The 22,042-nt window shown below is 36.3% G+C and overlaps 2 protein-coding genes across 2 annotated transcripts; one reads left to right on the top strand and one right to left on the bottom strand.

Moving 5' to 3' along the window:
• The first annotated feature begins 5,750 nt into the window (after nucleotides 1-5,750).
• On the top strand, nucleotides 5,751-15,689 carry LOC18447768 (5'-3' exonuclease family protein). Its single transcript, XM_006857855.3, has 8 exons — nucleotides 5,751-6,231; nucleotides 6,717-6,890; nucleotides 8,726-8,896; nucleotides 10,672-10,856; nucleotides 11,285-11,534; nucleotides 12,813-12,948; nucleotides 13,245-13,729; nucleotides 15,095-15,689. Exons 1-8 carry the CDS (start codon nucleotides 6,037-6,039, stop codon nucleotides 15,440-15,442), a joined length of 1,944 nt encoding a protein of 647 aa, XP_006857917.1. The 5' UTR covers nucleotides 5,751-6,036; the 3' UTR covers nucleotides 15,443-15,689.
• Nucleotides 15,690-16,304: 615 nt separating this feature from the next.
• On the bottom strand, nucleotides 16,305-17,657 carry LOC18447767 (dehydration-responsive element-binding protein 1D). Its single transcript, XM_006857854.4, has one exon. It carries the CDS (start codon nucleotides 17,543-17,545, stop codon nucleotides 16,445-16,447), a length of 1,101 nt encoding a protein of 366 aa, XP_006857916.1. The 5' UTR covers nucleotides 17,546-17,657; the 3' UTR covers nucleotides 16,305-16,444.
• Between the last annotated feature and the right edge of the window lie 4,385 nt (nucleotides 17,658-22,042).

Raw genomic sequence — 22,042 nt, forward strand, 5'->3', positions numbered from 1 at the left:
CTAAAAAAATCGGGAATCGTCCGGTTCTAGAGAGAGAGAACCGGACGATTCTGCACAGTGACTCGCCGATTCACTGTACGAAATCGGCGAGTCCCATGAAGAACACGGGCTGCACAGTGTTCTTCACGGGATTCTTAGAAATTTGTCATTTTTTTATCATTTTTCTTGTTTTTTTTGGCATGTGATCTAATTTGCAGCATTTAAACAACTTTATTCAGCTTTTATATGGATTAAATGGTTGAGAAATTGTGTTTTTGGATCACGAAACTTGTATTTTTAGGGTTTCCTCCTTTCCTTGTGTTTCATGCCAAATAGGGCATGAATCTTTCAAAATTTGTAGGCATTTTGATCGTAAAGTTGTTCATCAAAACTTTATGTTACTAATTTGTGATAATCGTTGAGAAAAACAAAGTTATTTGAAGATTGAAGGCTCCGGTTCATAAAATCAGGTAAGAAGTTTGGGTTTTTTTTTTTTTCCTCCATATGATTAATTTCACTGCATATTTTGAAGATAATGAGTTCAATTTGTAAGATTTTTAATCTTTATTGTATCTATTATGATTTAACATATTCAATTTTATGTAATTTGGTCAATTACAGTATGAATTTTTAGATGAACACAGAGATGTCTGTGGAACCAAATTTCTGCTTTTTTTTTTTTTTTTTTCCGCCTTTTGATTTTTTGTTCATGATATATTAAAAATAATGTGTTAGATTTCTAGCGTTTTTAATCGTTATAGTGTTGTTTATAATTAGATGTATTCAATTTGATCTGATTTATTCAATTTGAGCTTCATTTTTTAGATTCAATGACTGTTTGTGAAGAAAAGAACTGCGTTTTTTTTTTTTTTTGCTCAATTTAGTCGATTTGATTTGATTTATTGATGATAATATGTTCAAAATTTAAGATTTTGATTCCTTATATTGTTGTTTATCAGAAAATGTACTCAATTGGATGTAATTATTCGCTCTGAGGTGGATTTTTGAGTTAAAATGGCTTATGTAAGATAGCTCTGTGAAGAACGTAATTTTTTTTTTTTTGTCATCCATGATCGAATTTTTTGTTTTTTTTTTTTTTTTTGTAACCCATGATAGAATTTTTTGTAATCCATGATCGAATTTTTTGTAATCCATGATCGAAATGTTTGTTTTTTTTTCTTGTAATCCATGATCGAATTTTTTGTTTTTTTTTCTTTTTTTTTGCAACCCATGATAGAATTTTTTGTAATCCATGATCGAATGTTTTGTAATCCATGATCGACATGTTTTTTTTTTTTTTGTAATCCATGATCGAAATGTTTGTTGTTTTTTTTTGTAATCCATGATCGAATTTTTTGTTTTTTGTTTTTTATAACCCATTATAGAGTTTTTTGTAATCCATGATTGAATTTTTTGTAATCCATGATCAAATTGTTTTTTTCTTTTTTTGTAATCCACGATCGAATTTTTTGTTTTTTTTTGTTTTTTTTTTTTTTTGTAATCCATGATCGAATTTTATGTAATCCATGATAGAATTTTTTGTAATCCATGATCAAATTTTTTGTAATCCATGATCGAATTTTTTGTAATCCATGATTGAATTTTTTGAAAATTTGTTTTTTTGTTTTTTAATCCATGATCGAATTTTTTGAAAATTTGTGATTTTTTTTTTTTAATCTATGGTCGAATTTTTTGAAAATTTTTTAATTTTTTTTTTTAATCCATGATCGAATTTTTTTTTGTAATCCATGATCGAATTTTTTGAAAATTTGCTATACTTTTTTTTTTTATTTCTTTTTATCCATGATCGAATTTTTTGAAAAATGATGATTTTCCGAAAAGATGTGAAAATCATGATAAGGTTTTGATTATCATGATCTATTAAACCCAAACTTTAATTTTTATTGTTTGAGTTTGCTGTACTTTTTTTTTTTCCATGATTGAATTTTTTGAAAAATGATGATTTTTCGAAAAGATGTGAAAATCGTGACAAGGTTTTAATTATCATGAGGTATTGAACCATATTTTAAATTTTTATTGTTAAAATTTTTGTTGAAAAAATTGTATGTTGATAGATTATTTATGCAAAAAAATGCATGTTATTATATTTTTAATGCAAAACTGTATTTTTTTTATCTGTTGTTAATGCATTTTTTAGTTGGAATGACTTATGTTAGCTGGCTCTTTGAAGAATTGTTTATATTATTAATTTTTTAATGCAAAAAATGTATATTCTTGATAATTGAGTTGTAGCCATGTTTGGAGCTTGCATTTTGTATTATATTATTCTGAATGTTTGTAATTGATATGTACGAAAATATTATTGTCAATAGAGGCATTTTGCAATAACAAATAACAACAAATATGACTACATGAACTACCCCAACATATTATCACTACACATGGTGATTATTTTTCTTGTTGAACTGTCAGGTTAATTTTATACTTTTTACATCTTAAAACAGTTGAATCATGTCAAGATCTACAGAAAACCCTGCATGGCAACATGGGGTCAGACTTGATCCCAACAAAAAAGACAAAATTATTTGTAATTACTGTCAAAGAGTGATAAGTAGTGGGGTACATAGGTTCAAGTAACATTTAGCAGGAGTTAAGGGAGAAGTTTCTGCATGCACTAGTGTCTCTAGTAATGTAAAAAAATAGATGGCGGCAATTCTTAATGCTAACAAAGGTAAAAAAATTGCCAACATAGGATGAATGAGGAGATAGCTAGTTTATATATGCCATCAAGCAGGAATGATACAGAAGAGCAATATAATAATGACCTACAAGAGCAATATAATAATGAGCTGGATATGGCCAAGAGATTGAGTTTACATGAACAATATCATAGGGAACGTGGGTTTAGAATGCCCTGTGGGTCTAGCTCAGACATGCATGGTGGGCCTAGCTCAGACATGCATGGCGGGCTCAGCTCAAGCATGTATGGCGGGCCCAGCTCAAAGATGTTGAAGAAATTGTTTCTAAGTTACTTAGGATTGTCAGTATTGCAAGTCATGGTCGTAAAGACCCATTTATCTCAAAGCCTAAGTCACAACAGATGACCCTAAAAGACATGGTTAAAGGTACAAGAAACATGTTGGGGAGATATGTTGGTAAATGGTTCTACGATAAAGGGATTCCCTTTTATGCAGCCAACAGCCCATATTTTCTACCTATAATCAGTGCAATCCAGAGAGTCGGGCTCAAGGTAAAACCCCCGATGGCATATGAGCTCAGTGGGCCAATATTAGATGAAGAGGTGGAGGAAGTTAAAAAGTGGATTGAAGAATATAAACAGAGTTGGCCAAGATCAGGCATTACTCTCATGAGTGATGGCTGGTTGAATAAAGTTAGCAAAAAGGAGTTTTTAAACTTCTTGACCTATTCTCAAAAGGTACAGCTTTTTTGTCTAGCAAAGACGTATCAAGGACGAAGAAGGATGCAAACTTCTACGTACGACTATATAATCAGATAGTGGAGGAAGTGGGAGATAAGCATGTAGTCCAGTTTATTATTTATAATGCGCGTGCATGTGTTTCTACGGGCAGCAAGTTGATGGATAAGAGGAAGCATCTTGTATGGACCCCGTGTGCTGCATACAGCATCGATCTTATGTTAGAGGAGATCGGTGAGATCAAAATTGTGAAAGAGACACTAGAGGAAGCAAGGTTGGTATCGAGATTTATATACAACCACTCTAAAATTTTATTTCTGTTCAGATAACACTCTAAGAAAAAAGAGATAATCAGGCCTGCCATAACCCGCTTTGCGACCGATTACTTAGCTGTGGACTCCATTCGAGAATTTGAAGGTGCATTAATGAGATTGTTTACCTGTGAAGAGTGGTTAAATGACCACCTCTCGAAGTCCAGTACCGGTATAAAAGTGGACAACATAGTCTCAAATAGACGGTTCTGGTCTCGATGTTCCAGTGTTGTAGAGGCCACTGCCCCTTTGGTCACGGTGTTAAGAATGGTGGATGCTGACAAGAAAGCTACCATGGGTATCCTTTATGAAGGTATTGAGAGGGCGAAATCAGCTATTGGGGAGAAGTATAATTTTGCTAGCAAAGTGATCGAGATTATAGAAAGGAGGTGGAACACCAAATTTGGACGTCCAATTCATTATGCTGGTAAATATATATTTATATCATTACAATATTTCATTTTATGAAATTGTAAATGGCATTTTCTACCTATATATTTTGTAAGTTACTACTTCAACTCAAAAATTTTCTATTTGACACCTAAACATCCCCACAAGATTATGGAAGGGGTCAGATACATTATTGCAAGGTTGGAGAGAAGCCATCGAAACCAAGTAGCAGCAATACAATAGGTAATATTTAATGTTTGGGTAAGAACTTCATTGAGTTGTTATATTTGTGAGGAATAATGTACTAAAACGTAATATATTTGTTTTAGATTGCTATGTATAGGGATGCTATAGGATCCTTCGAAACTAGACTTGCCAGGAATTCTCAAACTATGATGGATCCAGGTTATCCCCTCGCTAATATTTTGTTCATTCATATATTTAATCTTATGAATTGTTCTTACCCTTACAATACTTTTTGCATTTTAATCCAGCTGAATGGTGGGAAATATATGGTACTGATGCACCTCACCTAAAGAGGACAGCAATCAAGGTGCTCTCCCAGACATGTTCTGCTACTGGCTGTGAGCGCAACTGGAGTACGTTCCAATGGTTGCACACTACTAGGAGGAATCGACTTGCTTCTGAGAAGCTTCAAAAACTAATCTACGTTCATTATAATTTAAACCTCTGAGAGCGACAAATAAGAAGGAAGCTTAAAGACTATGGACCGATAGACTTAGACACAATATTTGTCACAGACACAGCAGACCAATGGGTAGTAGAAGAGGAGGAGCCAGTGTTGCACAAGAGAGCGTTCCTTGAGGCTATCGGTGATGAAGATCTTGAAGAAAGTTATGAGCAGCATGAAAGAGGAAGCAGCCAACCAACGTATCCACAATTCGTCGGAGATGTCGGTGATATTGCACCTAATGAGGGAGAGTGGAAGGGGGTCTAAGAGAAAATGAGATAGATGATGATTCTGAGGCCACCCTATCCCAGCCATATTATTCACATATCGAATCCCAACAGTAATAGTGTAGGGATGAGCACGACAGTGCAGGTAAGCATAAAGGATAGACAAGCTTCGGGGATTTTGGGTTGGGAACACAACAAAACACTAACACTCAAGGGTTTGGGAATAATCAGACGCTTGCTAATATCGATGATTCGTTTTTAGATCGAATCAATGAATTGTCAAACGAATTCAATCAATGGCACCAGCGTGACCAAGAAGAACAACAACGTCGTCTATCATTTTATTTTTAGATCGTATGTTACTAATTTTATGCTTTATTGTAGTTCATGTATGTTGATATATTTATTCCATGATAATTCTATGTTTATCCTTTTGTGTGATGTAAATTAAATGCTGAATAGTAGTTCATGCAGGGAAAGAACATATCAATATTCGCATATTCATGCAAAAACATGAAAATTCTTAATGAAGTACTCTCATTTCTTATTGAATTCCTAAAAAACAATATTTATAATGAATTTTAATAATTTTTTCGGATTTTTTTTAAGCTTTATTATGACCGATTCACTTAATTTCCAATCTAGATCGCCGATTCACCGATCCGAATCAATTTTTTGGGCGCCCAATCCGGGTCACCGATCTGCTTTTTAAACCATTGGTTGCAACCTTATATAAACTTTTCCCTTTCTGAAAATAACGGCACATAAAACGAATACCTTCCTAATTTTCCCTGGAGAGAGAAGTACATAAGAGAGATGGCTGTGTCCTAGACCTCGGCCAGAGAGAGACTAAGCATTGAAAAAGAGGCGTTAGGAACTCAAATCAAAGGTTTTTGCAGCCACGAACAACCCAACATAACGGTTTTTTGCACCAGGCAACGCCTATCTGGAGAGAGAAAGAGGGAGAGGGAGAGAGAGAGAGAGAGAGAGAGAGCTGAAAAGGCCATTGTTGCCTGGTCTTGCTCTTTCTCAAAGGACCCAATGGGACTTGGAGGTGGTTTCTGGGAATTTGTGAAGCCCATTGCGAGATACGAGAACTTGGATTTTCTCAGAGACAAGAAAGTTGCAGTGGACCTCTCTTATTGGATTGTTCAGCACCAAACTGCTTTGAAGGGGAATGCCAGGAATCCCCATTTGAGGGTCACGTTTTTCAGAACCATTAATCTCTTCTCCAAGGTACTTTCTCTCTCTACCTGTGCCTTTCTTCTTCTTGGGTTCTTTCATGGGCTTTTCTGTTTAACTTTTGCTATTGGGATTGGAGTTTTATTTGGCCCTTCTTATGCTTCTTTTGTTGAGAAATTGGGTACCATTTATGGGTTCTTTAATGGAATTTTTTTGGGTTTTTACTGTGATTTTGGGCGTCATTAACTGCCACTATACTGGAGCCTTTTGAGTTTTTCTCCAGTGATTTTTCTTTTTCTTTTGGGGGTCAGATTTAGAGTGTTCAACCTTCTGAAAAGGTTTGTGAAATTGGGTGTCATTTATGTTCTTTACTGGAAGTTTGGAATTTTTTATGAGAATTCTGGGTTTGTTTTTGGATCTTGTTTTTGTGGATTCTTTAACTGAGAATTTCATTGTTCATCTCCTGATAAAATATGTACAAGTAAAAAATTCCATTCATCTGAGCATTGCTGACATCCTCTCTCTCTCTCCAAAAAAAGGTTGGGGCCTATCCAGTTTTTGTTTTGGATGGAAACCCTTCACCATTGAAGGCGCAAGCAAGGGCCGAGAGGTTTTTCAGAATGTCAGGCATCGACATTTCAGGTTTTTCACACTCTGAAAATGAGACCATTGCGAGAAATCCAGTTTTCAACAGAAGTGTTCAAGAATGTGTGGTCTGTAATTTCTCTTTTATTTCTCATACTCTCTATGTTATGTTGTAGTTATATATATATATATATATATATATATATATATATATATATATATATATGTTAAGGGACAAGTCTGTATAAAGCCGAGGCTCTAAACGATCAAATTTGAGCCTACCTCAAAAATTTCACTAGAAGAGGTTGTTTTGATGTCCAAATATCTTCAAATTGATCATCTCAACATCAAGATGCATGGACATGAGAAAAAAATGGATTGCAAGTTTTTGAAATAATGTATTTTGTAACGTATTTTTGGACCGTCTTTTTTCAAGAGTTTCAAGTTTCATAGATACGTCGATCTACACTATTTTTTAAGCTTTAAGCTTTATAAATAAATATGAAAATATATTTTGAGGCTATCACAAAGATTTCCAATATTGAAACCACATTTCTCGACACTATTGAAGGTAGGCTCTAATTTGATTGTTTAGAGCCTAGGCTCTATACAAACCGCACCCATATGTTAATCACCTTGTTTCCATGCTATCCTACATAAAGATTTTTGTGTGTCTGTGTGTGTATATACACAAATTTTTATATAGTGGTTTGTTTGCATTGGTTTTTCCATTAGATCGTGTTTGTTTGGAAATTTGTTAGGTATTCATTTTAAAACATAGCTGGTTGAGTATAGTGTTTTATTGTTGGCTTGTCTTCTATGTTTAGTTCAAGAGAAAAGCACCATGTTGAGAATAATGTGAAGGAAAGATGAGAGAAGATTCATATTTCTATTATTCACTAAGGGTATGACCCTCAATAGAGCAGAATGGCAGACCAGAATTCGTGTAGCCGATCCCAATTAGTTTGGAAAAGCCGATCCCAAATTAGTCGGAAAAAGGCTTAGACGATGATGAATAAAGACAAATTGTAATTGGGCTCGAGTTTGGAGTAATTTTAGTTTCGTATAAATCTAACTTATTTTATGTTGGGTTGAATGAAAATCTTAGGCATAGTGAAGAGACCATATAGGTTTAACCCAACACAAATCATCATATAGGTTTAACCCAACACAAACCATCATATAGGTTTAACCAACCACCAAGGCACCATTCTGTTTCTTTATTAATTTCTTTTAGGAGTGATAAGGGGCAGCCTGCAACGCTTGGATGAGGTGGTGTCTTCTTTTCTCTATGTATTTTTGTTCCTTTTTATGTATTTTATATTTTTTGTAGGGTGTAACCGTTGGAATTCTTAGTTTACCTACAAAAGAAACCCAAAACCCAATTCCAAAATCTTAAGTTGTAAGTTGGGTGACCTAAATAAATATTTTGTGCTGTCAAATATTTGAAGTTGAGCAATTTTATTTAGAATGCCCCCTGGATTTGGTCAGTAGGGATTCCATCCTAACCATCAAATTAGAAATTTGACAGGTAATAGGATGGCGATTAATGAACAGTGATATATTCGTTATTGTACAATGGGTAAGTGCCATCCTACTCCCTGTCAAATTTTTAATCTGAAAACTTTGGAGAGGGAATCCCTCCATAAACAAATATAAGGAGCCTCCTACATGATTGTTTCTCTTTTGTTTTTTAGCAATGGAATCATCTGAAAAGTTTGGAGACGGTATCCCTCCATAAACAAATATAAGGGGCCTCCTACATGATGGTTTCTCTTTTGTTTTATAGCAATGGAATCATCTGATAAGTTTGGAGAGGAAATCCCTCCATAAACAAATATAAGGGGCCTCCTACATGATTGTTTCTCTTTTGTTTTATAACAATGGAATCATGATGTACTATTGTAAATTCAGAAATTGGAGTTCGTATGTGCTATTAATCTGATGAAGACTCTTGTTATAGGAACTGCTTGAGCTGTTGGGGATGCCTATTTTGAAAGCAGAATGTGAGGCTGAAGCACTCTGTGCTCAGTTGGATAGTGAAGGCCGTGTGGATGCTTGTATAACAGCTGACAGTGATGCCTTTCTTTATGGAGCAAAGTGTGTGATAAAATCTCTCCAATACAATTTTAAAGTAAGGCTTATACTTCTTTCTCAGACAGTGATTTGTGTACAGGCTTATACTTCTTTCTCAGACAGTGATTTGTGTACTTTGAAGAGTTTTTGAAATCATTCTGCTGATAAGTCTTTTTTCATATATGACTGAAGTGCTTGCATTCATTATTATTTCTCCTAACTATTTAGGTTTCTCTCATCTTAGTGATAAATAAAAAAGGAAATTGGATTTTTTTATGAGGGGTCATCACAGAAAGAATATCTTATTCCTTTTAGCTGTCACTGTCTTACATTTTACAGTTAGAATTATTTCCTGTAAGTAATCTCATTTTGTAAAATCTGGATGCTGGGTTCATAGAAATAAAATGGACTAATTTTTTTTTTTTCTTTTTTTTCTTGAATTCCTTTTGGATAATCAATAATTTGAGTTCGTTTTAGAAACGTGACCATGAAGTTACATCTAGTACATTATACCATTGAAGTTGTTTGGGACCTTCAATTAAAGGTTTATCGTGCAGTGTTTCTTTTCATGTTTGCGTGGAAAATTGGTCAAGGCTATATCTTCTGATCTTCATTATTTCAGATTGATCAACTATTCTCTATTTTCTAATGTCCCATTAAATAATTCAAGTTTCAACTGTAGCAAATGAATAGAGCTCACGTTATTGTCTGTCTTGTCCAGCAATAATTTCTTCTTTTTTCTTTCACAGTTAAGAAACTTGAGCAAAAGTCGTCCTGTTCTTAGTAGTGTTTAACCTTTGTGGAGGTGCTCCAATCAAAATTTTAGTATTTGGTTGGTGTTTGCTCCCTAAACCAATGCTAATGGAACGCCATCTTATACCTTGCTCTCCTTTTTCTCTCCCATGAATGACATCGACATTTTAGATTAAGTGTATGCAATACATTTAGGCTTCAGATATCAAGTGCTTAGGTGGGATAATGTCGATGAGCATTCAATTTATGTGAATCAATAATTAAAGTGCATTTCATTGTTCTGGTGTGTATAGAAGATGTATCTCTCTTAAGTCAGAAACCGTTCTCCTATTCAATGTAATTGGGACGTAAAACATTTGTGCATGTGTGTGCACCCACATATGTAGACTAAGAACACAAAAGGCATTGTTTATTTCCCTTTTCCTTTTTGACATAAGCTTGGTTTTGAATCAGCATCTTTGTGTTCTTCTTTCTCTCTTATTGCTATGGAATGTGGGATTTTGATCAGCATCTTTTGATGTGACACTAATAGATTCAGATCACTAGGCACTGGGATTCACCCCAAAGCATGTGCAGGTTAGGTGGACATGTGAAAACTAAATCTTTATGGCCAAAACAATTGTAGCATCACTGATCTATTTTAGCGAAACAAACCCAAATATCAATGTTGAGTTGTATGACACTGATCTACATAGGCTATAGTCTGTAGGGCATGATTGTTGAGGAATGAAGGGGATAAAATCCTTGTGGAATTGAATTCGACATCTCTTTTATTTGAAACATTTGTGGGTATTGAGTCTCTATTCACATTTCATAATGGCCGTGTTATCAAAGGCGGTGAAGTTGATGCCTAGCCGCCAAGAAATGCCATTGATAACACACGTCCCATATTTATTAACCTTACTGAGAGAGGATAAAAAGTAGTTGAAACTAAATATAACCGTAAATGGGAAAAATTATTTCTTTGTTTGTAATTGCTGCTTGTATTTGCTTCTCTCACCCTGCTGCCATGCATTCCTTTGGCTGCTATTTTAGTTAACATTCTTGTTTATATGGTTTATACCCATTTATTTTGTGCAGGAACGTTGTGTTGAGTGCTACCAAGCAGCAGACATAGAAAGTCGTCTTGGATTGAAGAGGAAACAAATGATAGTCATAGCATTGCTAGTTGGGAATGACTATGACATGCGAGGAGTTCCAGGGATAGGGTTTACTACTGCAGCTCGCTTTGTCCAGTTGTTCCATGATGATGAGATTTTAGATCGGTACTAGTCTCCCATTGGCCATATAGTTCATTTATACTTACTGTATAAAAACAAAAGAAAGACTCTGGTTTATGTTTTTAGTATAAGCCATTATTAACCTTTGCTCATTTCAGTAAAAGTTTGTAATATTTTATCAAAAGCATTTGAATGCAAAAAGCTCATCACCTTGGTTGCAAATCTTTTTTTTATTTAAGGGATTTTTAATCGTTTGCCAGGATCAATGATTAAAAATATATATAAAATAGAAAGCTGCTATGTAATCATACGACACCTTTTTTCCTTTTTATTTAGTTTCTTGTATCATTCCTCCTGGCAAATGAAGGAATGTGCTCTTGACCAGAAATGATTTGCAGTAGCAGGTAGCAGTTGTATTAAAAAACTATCGCTGATGGATGTTATTGACATTATCACATTATTTATATGTGCAGGTTACGTGATCTAGGAACAGGGAATGCGTCATGCCTTTTGGACAATACCAAGTTATTCGAAGACTTAGGGGAGTCTAATTCAGCTGTTAGCCCAACCAAGAAAAGAGTTTCTCATTGTTCAAATTGTGGACACCCTGGTACTAAAGGTATTCATATGAGGCTTGCCTGTGACTATTGCATTCACAATGGTCTTGAAGGCTGCCAACCAAAGCCTCAGAACTTTACCTGTGAATGCAGTCACTGCATTGAGGTATATTGACTTCTTTCAAGCTGGTGAAATTGTTGCTTTTTTTACTTAGCAAGCTTGTCACTCATAATATGGATTTGCTTTGTAACTGTGCCAAATCTTGCAATTTGGACTAGGAACTGAAATTTTTTCAAATTCGACTTCATTTCAACTCGGTTTTGTTATCACCCACGTCAAAGCTGAAACCGGGTAGGATTGGCATTATACCCTCAATTTAGGATGAAACCAACTGAAACTTGGAAACAATCGCGGACTTAAAATAACGATATCTGAACTTATTATATCCTGTCATTTTGTGATTGATGCCCTTTTCGAGTATTTTTTATTAAAAACTCTACTGAGAATATTCTAAATTGAAGTTTTTTGGCCACCATTCTTGCATTTTGTTGAACTCTTCATTTACAATAGAATTTCAGATGACCTCTTAACTGATATCTGAATTTGGGTTTCTGCCCATGCTCAAAACCATTTTGTAATTCAAATTTGTTTTAAGTTTGATTTCTATCAGATTTTGTATTTCGTGTTTCTCCTAGAACTAGTTATATTCTGTGCATTGCACATGTAAATTACAACCAAGTGGAAAAGTTCATCATTTTCTGAACGTTGCAATCTGGAAAGGAAGTGGAAAAGTTCATCATTTTCTGAACATTGCAATCTGGAAAGGAGAGAGAGAGAGAGAGAGAGAGAGAGAGAGAGAGTCAGAGACAGAGACAGAGACAGACATATTAAAGGGAGCAAAACAATAGTCATTATATCAACAGGTCAACCCTCCCAAAATGTAATTTGATCATGGGTGGAAACATTTCCTTCAATTAGTATGATTTGGCTCGTCTTCCAGTAAATCAAAGTTTGGGCAGTTTGGAGTTGGCTAGAAGCATTTCTGTGTTTTTCAGACATACAAATAGAATGGTTTGGAACAAGCTTTACAACTAAGATGACATTGTGGAATGGAATCCGAGGCAAGATGAACTCCTAAAAGGGATCCATGCTTATATCACAATTTAACTTGGGAAACATCACCTTTCTACACAAAATAGTCTTAACCAATACAAGCTAGTCTCAACCAAAAAACTCTGCACTTTCTATGAACTTTTGATTATTTGACTTCTTGAATGTTTCATGCAAGAAGTAAACATGTTGAGGTTGGAGCCCTTATTGTACATGTTGGCATTGTGTGTATGTATAAATTATCCTTTATTTCTGCTTGTTATTTTTCCAGCCGGCATTTTCATTTTCTTAAAATGAAAGCATTATATTTATTTTATTGGGTTTTTATGCCAGGAAAGAAAGAGCAAGGATCAGAAGAAATGCATGAGTTGGAGAGAAAAAATTTGTACAAAGATAGCAACAGTTGGGAACTTCCCAAATGAAGAAATCATAGAAATGTTTCTCTGTCAGAACCATGGGATTTTCAATGGTATGTTTTCCATTTTTGGATAGAACTTTCTGATATTCATGACAGACTTAATTTATCAAGAAGCATATCTAGACGGAATTGGGTAAAAGAGGCAAAGCAGTAGGGAGCACTTCATACAAGTTATATTTTGGGCGTAGTGACCAAGATTTGCATAAGAGTACGCAGAAATATTATGGAAATCCATGAAACTAGTCAATATTGATGGCTCAATACAGATGAAATATGCCTAAATAACAGCGATGCATTTTTTTTTCTGATATTCATCCATAAAGGAAGTAAATCGAACCATTTTGCAGGGATCGATGGATCTACTCTTTCATGGAAAGCACCAGAAACTGAGCTTTTAGTGGACTTCTTAGAATATCATCAGCACTGGAGTCCTTCACTTATTCGCCAAGGAATGCTTCCACTTCTCTCTACCATATTTCTTCGAGAGATGGCTTCTAGGCATACAGAGGGTCTACTACTTTGTGACAAGTATGAATTTCATTCGATTCAGAGAGAGAAAGCAAGATATGGCCATCCATTTTACGTGGTGAAGTGGAAAAGGGCAGGTTCATTTCCAATCAATCTTGAGGATTTTGGGCCAAAAAATGCGCGGATTGTTCATGAACAAGATGAAAATATAGACGGTGGAGATCTTATCGATCTGCTGGATGACAATCCCGACGATCATCAGATCATAACATTTAATGGATGTGAGTTTCTTTCCACTGATGAGGACGTGGGGCTGGTGCAGGCTGCCTTTCCTGAAATAGTCGAGATATTCCTTAAAGGAAAGGTATTGCTTATTTATTTCTTGACCAGACGAACTTATCTTTGTGCCAGTTTTTCACTAAATTTTTGGCTGTAAACATCACTACAGCACTAACAAAGTGTGTGTGTGTGTATTCTAATTCTGTTTGTGTGTGTGTGTGTGTATTCTAATTCCTGACGCGGTGTTGTATTCTTTAGTGAATCCTCTTATATGAGCACCAAGAGAAACTTAGATATAGCATGTTGAAACCCTCTGTTTTTCTATTAGTAACTGTGTTTCATTAAGTGATGAACTAACTTGGGTGTACAAAGTTACAAATTTGATACAACAATTGTGGGGCTAAAGGGGACCAAAATTGATACAACAATTGTGGGGCTAAAGGGGGGGATTAGCACTAGACTCGGGTGATCACTAGAAAGGATCCCATGATAGCATGTTAACTTTGAGCCCCTATTAATATCGACGCAACCAAAGAGAGCTCTTGGGCCGTGAAACTCTTCAATTCCATGTGAGCTCCTTTTATGAATGTGATCGCAGTGCTTACCATTAGATTGTACCTATCTGCAAAGGTCTCTTAGATGCATACACATGTTCATGCATGTATATACGCATACATGCTTATTAAATACATGCATGCATAAAACATTCATTCATATGTACATACATGCATAGTAGCAGTATTTCATGATAGGAGCAGTATCTCATGATATGTATGTTCTCTAGTATTTCATGATATGTATGTTTTCTATAAATGTATAATTCATGTAAATTTGGACAATAATTTTGTGTAATGTTGCTTCTCCCCTTCTTATTTATTATGAAATTGTGTTCAAACAAATTTTCAGTCCACGTTTAGAGAAATAACGTTGGTTATTATGGATGTGTGTCTAAATGAGTTATGAGTACCTCAATCCATATATTTCTTTTCTTCTACATCAGTTGGGCATAAATTAGAACTACATAGATATTTCATATGTTTTAACCATTGGAGAGAGAGAGAGAGAGAGATTATGTTTTGGCTATCATGGATTTTCTATACACTCTGAGCAATGCGCTTCGAGGTTACTTGGCAATGCCAATTCATTAATAGTCAATACTGTTTCACAGGATTGTGATTGTTAATAGTTAGAAAACAGGACTCTTCCATGTATAATAATCGAACCATCATGATTCTATTTTAGCATTCTCAACAGAGACAGAGACAGAGACAGAGAGAGGAGAGATTATTTTGGTTATTGCGGATGTTCTATATTCTTTGAGCTGTCCAAAGTCCATTTCTGTCCATTTGGTCTCTCTATTGCTTATAAATATGGAAACTATAAGACATTTTAAATTATGAGAGAACAACAGATAGAAAGGACTGATTAGTTCTTTTTGACAATGAAACAGGAAACAAAGAAAGAGAAATCCATGAAAAACAAGACAGGAAAGGAAACAGGTGACACCCAGAGGAGCATCACCGAATTCTTCAGAGTGACCAAGCCATTGATATCTCCAAAAAGTGGTGAGGACCCCATGAAGGGAGATATTGAGGAGAATTCCAGAGCTATAACGACTAAAAATTCAAAGAAATACAAGAGAAATTCTGGGGAGGGAGTCAGTGAGGAGAATTCCGGAGGTACAACGCCTAAAAATTCAAAGAAATACAAGAGAAATTCTGGGGCAATATCAGAAACAAGAAGTTCAGAGGACCGGACCTTCTCAAAGTCGGTTAGAAGACGCCTGCTTTTAGGTTAGGCCTCATTCAACAGTTCCTTTTTTTTGCCTCTTTTCATGTAAATATCAGAAAAAGGAAATCAAATTTTGAAGGAGAGGGAGAAGTGTGGATACAAGGTTGTGGGGGGGAGGGTCTTTGGTTTTTTCTGATTTTGGTGTTTTTTTTCATCTTTTTGTTAAGGTTATACCCAAAGTGGTGTGTATATCTGTAAATTCCTGGAAATTTTATTTAATTTAAATTTGGTTTTTATCTTTTCCCTTGTAAAAATTATTGAGTATAGTTACATATGGATTAGCCACATGATGCATGTGGCTACACTACTTATATGCTCAGCCGTGGTCCTGGATACTGGACAGCCGAGATGAAACATACTCAGCCTTCTGATGTCAACAATAGACGGTTGAGATTGCATGCAGTATACTATTTGTAGTGCTACATGCATCACATTATTCAAGGCCATTACTTATTGGAGCAAAAACAAAGGGAATTACGCACGTGCTACTTTGGATGGCTTATTTGCTTTTCTTTTTGGGGACATTGGTGGTCCCCTCTCTTTTTGATAATGTGGTCCCCCTTGGGTTGATATTGTTGACCTAAAATGTGACGGTTTATAAGTGAGAGTAGTATTTCCATAAAGTGTTATGACGATTGGATCCGGTCGTTCAACCAACCAATCAAACTGCAACCAATCAAGCGAGCAATGGTCTGATTTAAAGTAATTTTTAAATTTGAGTCCGATAAAATTAAGGTAGTTTTAACTGATTGGACAAACAGGCTTTGACTTCCCAAAGTGGCGATCATTTTTTAATAATTTCATAGTGGTTTGCACCGCTTGTCTTAATTAAATCTCAGCCTTTAAATTAATAAAATCAAGATTACTCCTTCCAAAAAAAAAAACACTATATTTCTATTTCAGTCAAACGATACACTTTTGTGTACGTAGAATCAAAACTTTGGGTTATACAATTACAAAGCCCCGCGTCCCGCACACAAGAAAAATTGTACGGCAAACTCAACTCAACTCATATAGAGTAACTCCAAAGTGCCATGTCAGCACCAAAGTCCACGTCATCCCATCTCGGCACCATATCGGCCGCCACGTCATCCGTCATGGCCCCCATCAACGTTCCCGTGTAGGGCCCATCAAATCCATAACAATCCTCATCCATGGGAAACACCAGACTCTCAGGCGAGGCCGCAGCCACCACACCGGAGCCCTGATTTTCCGGCAATGAGTCGGGCATGCCCCGGTCGAAAACCCCGTTCTCCGATGGCCGGAACTCCTCTGCCGCCAGAGCAGCAGCCCTTTGTATGTCGCGGGGCTCGCGTGAGTCCGGCCTCGGCAGCAGCCTCGCAGAGTCCGCGAAGTTGAGACACGCCGATGGCCCACGCAATGCCAAGGCGGCGACGTCGTGCGCCCTCGCCGCCATCTCGGGCAGGGGATAAGTCCCCAACCAAATTCGTGTTTTCTTATTCGGCTCTCGAACTTCGCATACCCATTTCCCGACGCTTCTACGTCTCACTCCTCTATAAACCGGGTGTCGGGTTTCTCTAAACTTCCGCCGCCCTGCCCGTCGCTTTGGGAAGGAGGACGCAAGCTTCGCAAGGCCGAGGTCCTCATCGGAAAATGCTCGGCGGCCAGAGTCCGACGAATTCTCCTGCAATGTGCTGCCAGAAATTGGAGATATCGGGCCGGAAACTTCAGCCTCCGGCAGGTTCACCGCACTGTTGAGGGGGCTTTCAGAGGCCGACTTGCCTGAAAACTTGTGGAATTCAGGTAAAAACCCAGAAGAATTTTCGCTTTCCAAGCTTCTTTTTTGGGTGGCTCCTCTCTCTAATGGAGAGGAAAACCCGCTAGCACTGCTGCTCTCCCCTGTGCAGCTCACAGAGCACTCTGCATCCACGGAGAATCGCGACCGCCCGACAGGGCTCCTCCCTTCCAACAATGAAGTGCAGCGCCGAAACCTCGAATTTTGGCCGGAAAACTTATTGTCCGGCGGGTCTGCAGCCACTTCTCCTTCACCACCAAAGCAAAAATTTGGCTGGAAATCCCACAAGCCAGAATAATCCCCATTTTCCGGCCAATCGCGCCTGAAATCCCAGTCAAAAGAGAGGAAGTCCATCGAATAAAAGACCAAGGACCCAAATACGTACTAAAAATAGAAATCTCGTTGAATTCTTCACTAAGGCAATGGGTTCAGTTTGATTCCAGAAAAAGGAATGCACCGTTTTAAGTTTGCAGTGTTCAGGTTCGAGAGTCATATATATTTGATTTTTGTTTTTTTCGGACACGGTTCTGATGTGTCGGGTGACAGGCTGGAGAAGCCACGGAAAACATGGCGCGAAGTGGTGACTAGGATCCAGCTGTCTAGAGTTTGATAGACGGATTAGAGCACGTGTCAATTATTGATGACGTGGCAAACCGGGTGCTTTCTTCAGTGTGCTTCGAGTGGGCCCGTCAGTTCGAAGCCAAAAGTTTTCACGTACCACGGTCTAAGGGGTGACTGACTGAATTCTCGTGTGCTTTTGTTTTCTCTATTGTGCCCTAGACAAAACCTAAAATGGCAAGAGGGTCCTCCGAGTTTTTAAAAAGAAATTGGTTGCTGTATAAGTCGGTGGCAGGGATTGCAAGGAGTCGGGCCAAATCGTGGTTTTGGATCCGGACACTCAAATTTTATACCCATATTCGGACTTGAGGTCAAGTCTACCCACCGGGTCTTGAATCTGTTCGGGTCCATTGCCACCCTTAGTCGGGTGGGGGGAGAGAGAGAGGGAATGAAAATTGCATTTTGTCAAAAAAAAAAATGGTTTTATTATTTAACTGGAGGTATATACAAGAATAAATAGTGTTAGAGTTTAAGGTACAATACAAAAAATATTGAGAGCTAAGATGTGTAAAAAGTTGAAATTTGAAAGTATCCATAATTTTCCCACTAGTTTTTTGGGTGCATGTTCTGGGTCACCAATTTGTTTTTAAATCACTTATCTATATGGGTGCATTTAGTATACGAATGCATCCGTGGGTGTAGAGGTAAGGTGCACGTTCAAATTTTATTGTGGTACATAATTTTGATGTAAAATGTTCTTAGGATTATCTCAAAATCTATTTTTATATCTAATTATAAAATTTTAAATTTCAAAAATGGTTAAAATCAAATAGATCTATAAACATATGAAAATATTGAAAATGGACGGTGAGATAATATGTTATAAAATGCACTATTTCTTAGACTTAAATTCTTTTTATTTTTCATAGTCATACATGATCAATCAAAAGGTTTTTCAATATTAAAACTACCGGACAGATTTTGAAGGGCATCCATAGTTCTACATTATGAGGTTGCATCCTTATATAAATTTTTTCGTATATGGATAAAGGTATGTATCGAGAGATTTTAGTGGTCTCCGTTCTCCTGATTAGAGAAAGGAGGGACAATTTGTTCATAAAAAAAAAGTTAGTACATTTAGACATTTTGAGGTATGCCCTCAATGATAGGTCAATAAGAGGGTTGGACCATCGCTTTCTTGGTCTTACTCTGTACTGCAAAGCCCTCACACGAAGCTTCCAAAATGGCGCGTGCTTCGTAAGCGTTAGTGAGCATTTAGTTGGTGGCACACGTATGACAGCTGTTTCGTTATGGCAGTTGCGCAAGGGAAACGCGTGGGAAATCTTTCCTTAAATGTTTGTAAGTCTTTATTATGAAAAGCTTTTGGGGACCACTTATTTAGCGTTTTACAAAACATTAAATATATAAGAAGGGCACTGCCCACTGGGTTCGGTAACTTGGACCCGGATGCCAGTCGGCTCTTGAGTTTGGGTCTGGGTTTGGGTCTTTTATCTGGGTCTTCTATATATTTTTGGATCTTAATTTATAAAAAATAGTTAAATGTATTTAAATGCATATGTATTTGAATTTTTGGGTCAATTTGGATCCCACAGTATATTTTTTGGTCCAGGGATCCCATAATACCTTTTCGGGTCCCGGTTTGGCCGGACATCGTTCCTACCCGACCCGTTCCTACCGGACCCGTTGCCACCCTTACCACTAATTGACCGTTGCCCATAGATTTATACTTCCGTAGGAGTACACTGTCTAGTTACTCCCTCAAGTAGAACCTGTTATAGGAGTAATCTTGGAACCTGAAATTTGAGGTATGTAACATCTTCACTACGCAAACTAACTTCAATAAAAACATCTTCAACCTGTGGAGGAACTTCAAAAAAAAAAAATCTGAATTGATCTCTTTATATACTAAAAATAATAATGTCTCGAAATTGAATAGGGACCGCCAAATTTATGAGGGGCAGGATCTTATTGACAAAAAAATCGAAATTTATTTTTCCTTTATTCTAAAATTAATTATCCAGGAGTGAAAATGGATGCACATGTCATCACAAGGGTTTCTAGTGCTGAAGCTGCTTTCTTCATAGGATTTCTAGGTTCAGCTTTATCGAATATCCTGGGGCCGCAGTCCCACAAAAACATCAGCCTTTAAGTGACTTTTTTACTGGAAAAGGACGGGAATGATAGTACCTTTTGCATTTCATAGTCGTTCACAATATCTCTCTCTTTATCGATACATGGAATGTGGCCTTCTCATCTCATTGCCTACGAAGCTGCACAAAAAAAAGCCTTGGCATTGTGGACCCTCATATCTTGGAAAGGATATAGTGGGGTGTTGGCATCTAGTTCATGTTGAATGCTTAGGCACTAATGTCCAAGCCCAAAAATAATTCCTCAATTTAAAAGTTAGAAGGTTTTATACTCTTGCGGGACTATGCTATCTGCTTGGGTAATACTCAATATAAGAGTAACTTTAGTACTCCAAATTTTGAGGATGTAGCCTTACGACCATACACTAACCTTAGTGAATTTCCAAATTGAAATCTCAGAGAAAAACATAATAACAATGTCTCAAGATTGAACATAGGCTATCAGTTTTTAAAGGGCAAGATTTAAGTATCAGAAAACTCAAAATTCAATTGTTCTTTTCGAAAATAATCATCTAGTGATGATTATTCGGTCCCCAAAATTTCAGGATGAAAAAATCCTCCTAAGTAGGCCTTTCGGTGACGGAGTAAATGCACAATATGCTCCTACGGGGGCATAATATACATGCTCATAGTTTATCTCAAATGTCATTAATGTAAATAAGATTAAAGAAAAATGATTTGGTTGCAAAGTTTAAATTTAAATATATGGGGATGAAAATACATTTCATTTCCAATCCAAATTTTCATATACATGGGAGAATAAGCAAGAATTGGATTTTAATCTTCAAATTGCATCTCCTTTCCCTCCAATTTTTCTGAATAATCTCACTATGTAAACTCTTTCAGATATGTTTTCTTAAATAGGCACTTTAGATAAGAATCTATCATTGAAAATTCCTCAACTATTATATATATCCAACATTGGTTGGCCAAAACCCCTTTAAATATTCAAAATTAATTTTAATAAAAATAAACTAGAGAGAAAGAACAAAATGCAAGAGCGACATAAAAAAGTAAAAATAATGGAAAGTATACAATGTGACTATTTATCTTCGACACAAGGAGGTCGCTACTAATTAATCTAAACCATTGCATGTAAAATTGGGTGGCTACATTTATTCTATTGACTAAACTCAAATTTTAAAAGAAATTTTCTTGAACTTCATGACACACCCAGGCTATTAGATTTCACATCAGATGGTTATTAGTAATTGTGACCTCCTTGTATCAAAAGTAAACAGTCTCATTGTATATAATCCTAAAATTAATAACAACTTTAAAAAATTTCAAAGAAATCACTAAGCTAGTGGGGGTTTGTGCGGTCAACAATATTTTATATTAATTATGGAAGATTAACCACGGTTAGGAATTTAGTGATTGAATTATAATTATCATATATTTTTCTTCATCTTTTCATGCACAATGGAAATTCAATATAAATTATATCATATACATCATCAACATCAACATCATTAAAGTATTTTCCCAACTACTTGGAGTCGGCTATTGATTCATGTACTATTTTTGACCCAAGAGCACTGCAAATTTGTATTTCTCTTGCATTCCTCAAGGAGGTTATTTTTTATGCTTGGATACAATTTAAAATCTTTCTCTCATGTCATCTCTCTTAACCTTGGTTGAATGTAATCGCAATGGTCTTCTCTATCTACAAGCTTCTTTCTTACCATAGAGCCCAAACTAGGGCAGGAAGGAAGACAATCCAAAGTGCAACTAAAAACTTGTTGTTGAACTTCTTTTAAAATCACTTTGTGAGGAGGCATGAGATTGGTGGCTCTTTTTTTTTTTTTCTTTTTTTTTTTTTTTTTTTTGGGAAGGTACACATGAATACCATGAGACTCTAGAATTTGTGGCTTTTCTTGTATTACCTCTTCTTCTTTCTCTCTTTTTTCAACCTAATGCTCACAAATTACTTCACATGAGCTTTTTGAGGTGATTTCTCCATGGTCATCAGGCACTCATGTGGTGTCTTCCTCACTTATCAATAGGAAGAGTCTGCTAGGGTTAGCCTCTAAGCTTGAATTACTTTTCTGCAACTTTAGGTGGGGTAGTCTCCATATGCTCTTTTCTCAACACAAAAGGAATCTATGTAAGAATGGAATTAGAT

This window comes from Amborella trichopoda, chromosome 9, assembly GCF_054954075.1.
Source record: "Amborella trichopoda isolate Santa Cruz 75 chromosome 9, AtrichopodaSantaCruz75HAP2 v2.0, whole genome shotgun sequence".
NCBI lineage: Eukaryota > Viridiplantae > Streptophyta > Magnoliopsida > Amborellales > Amborellaceae > Amborella > Amborella trichopoda.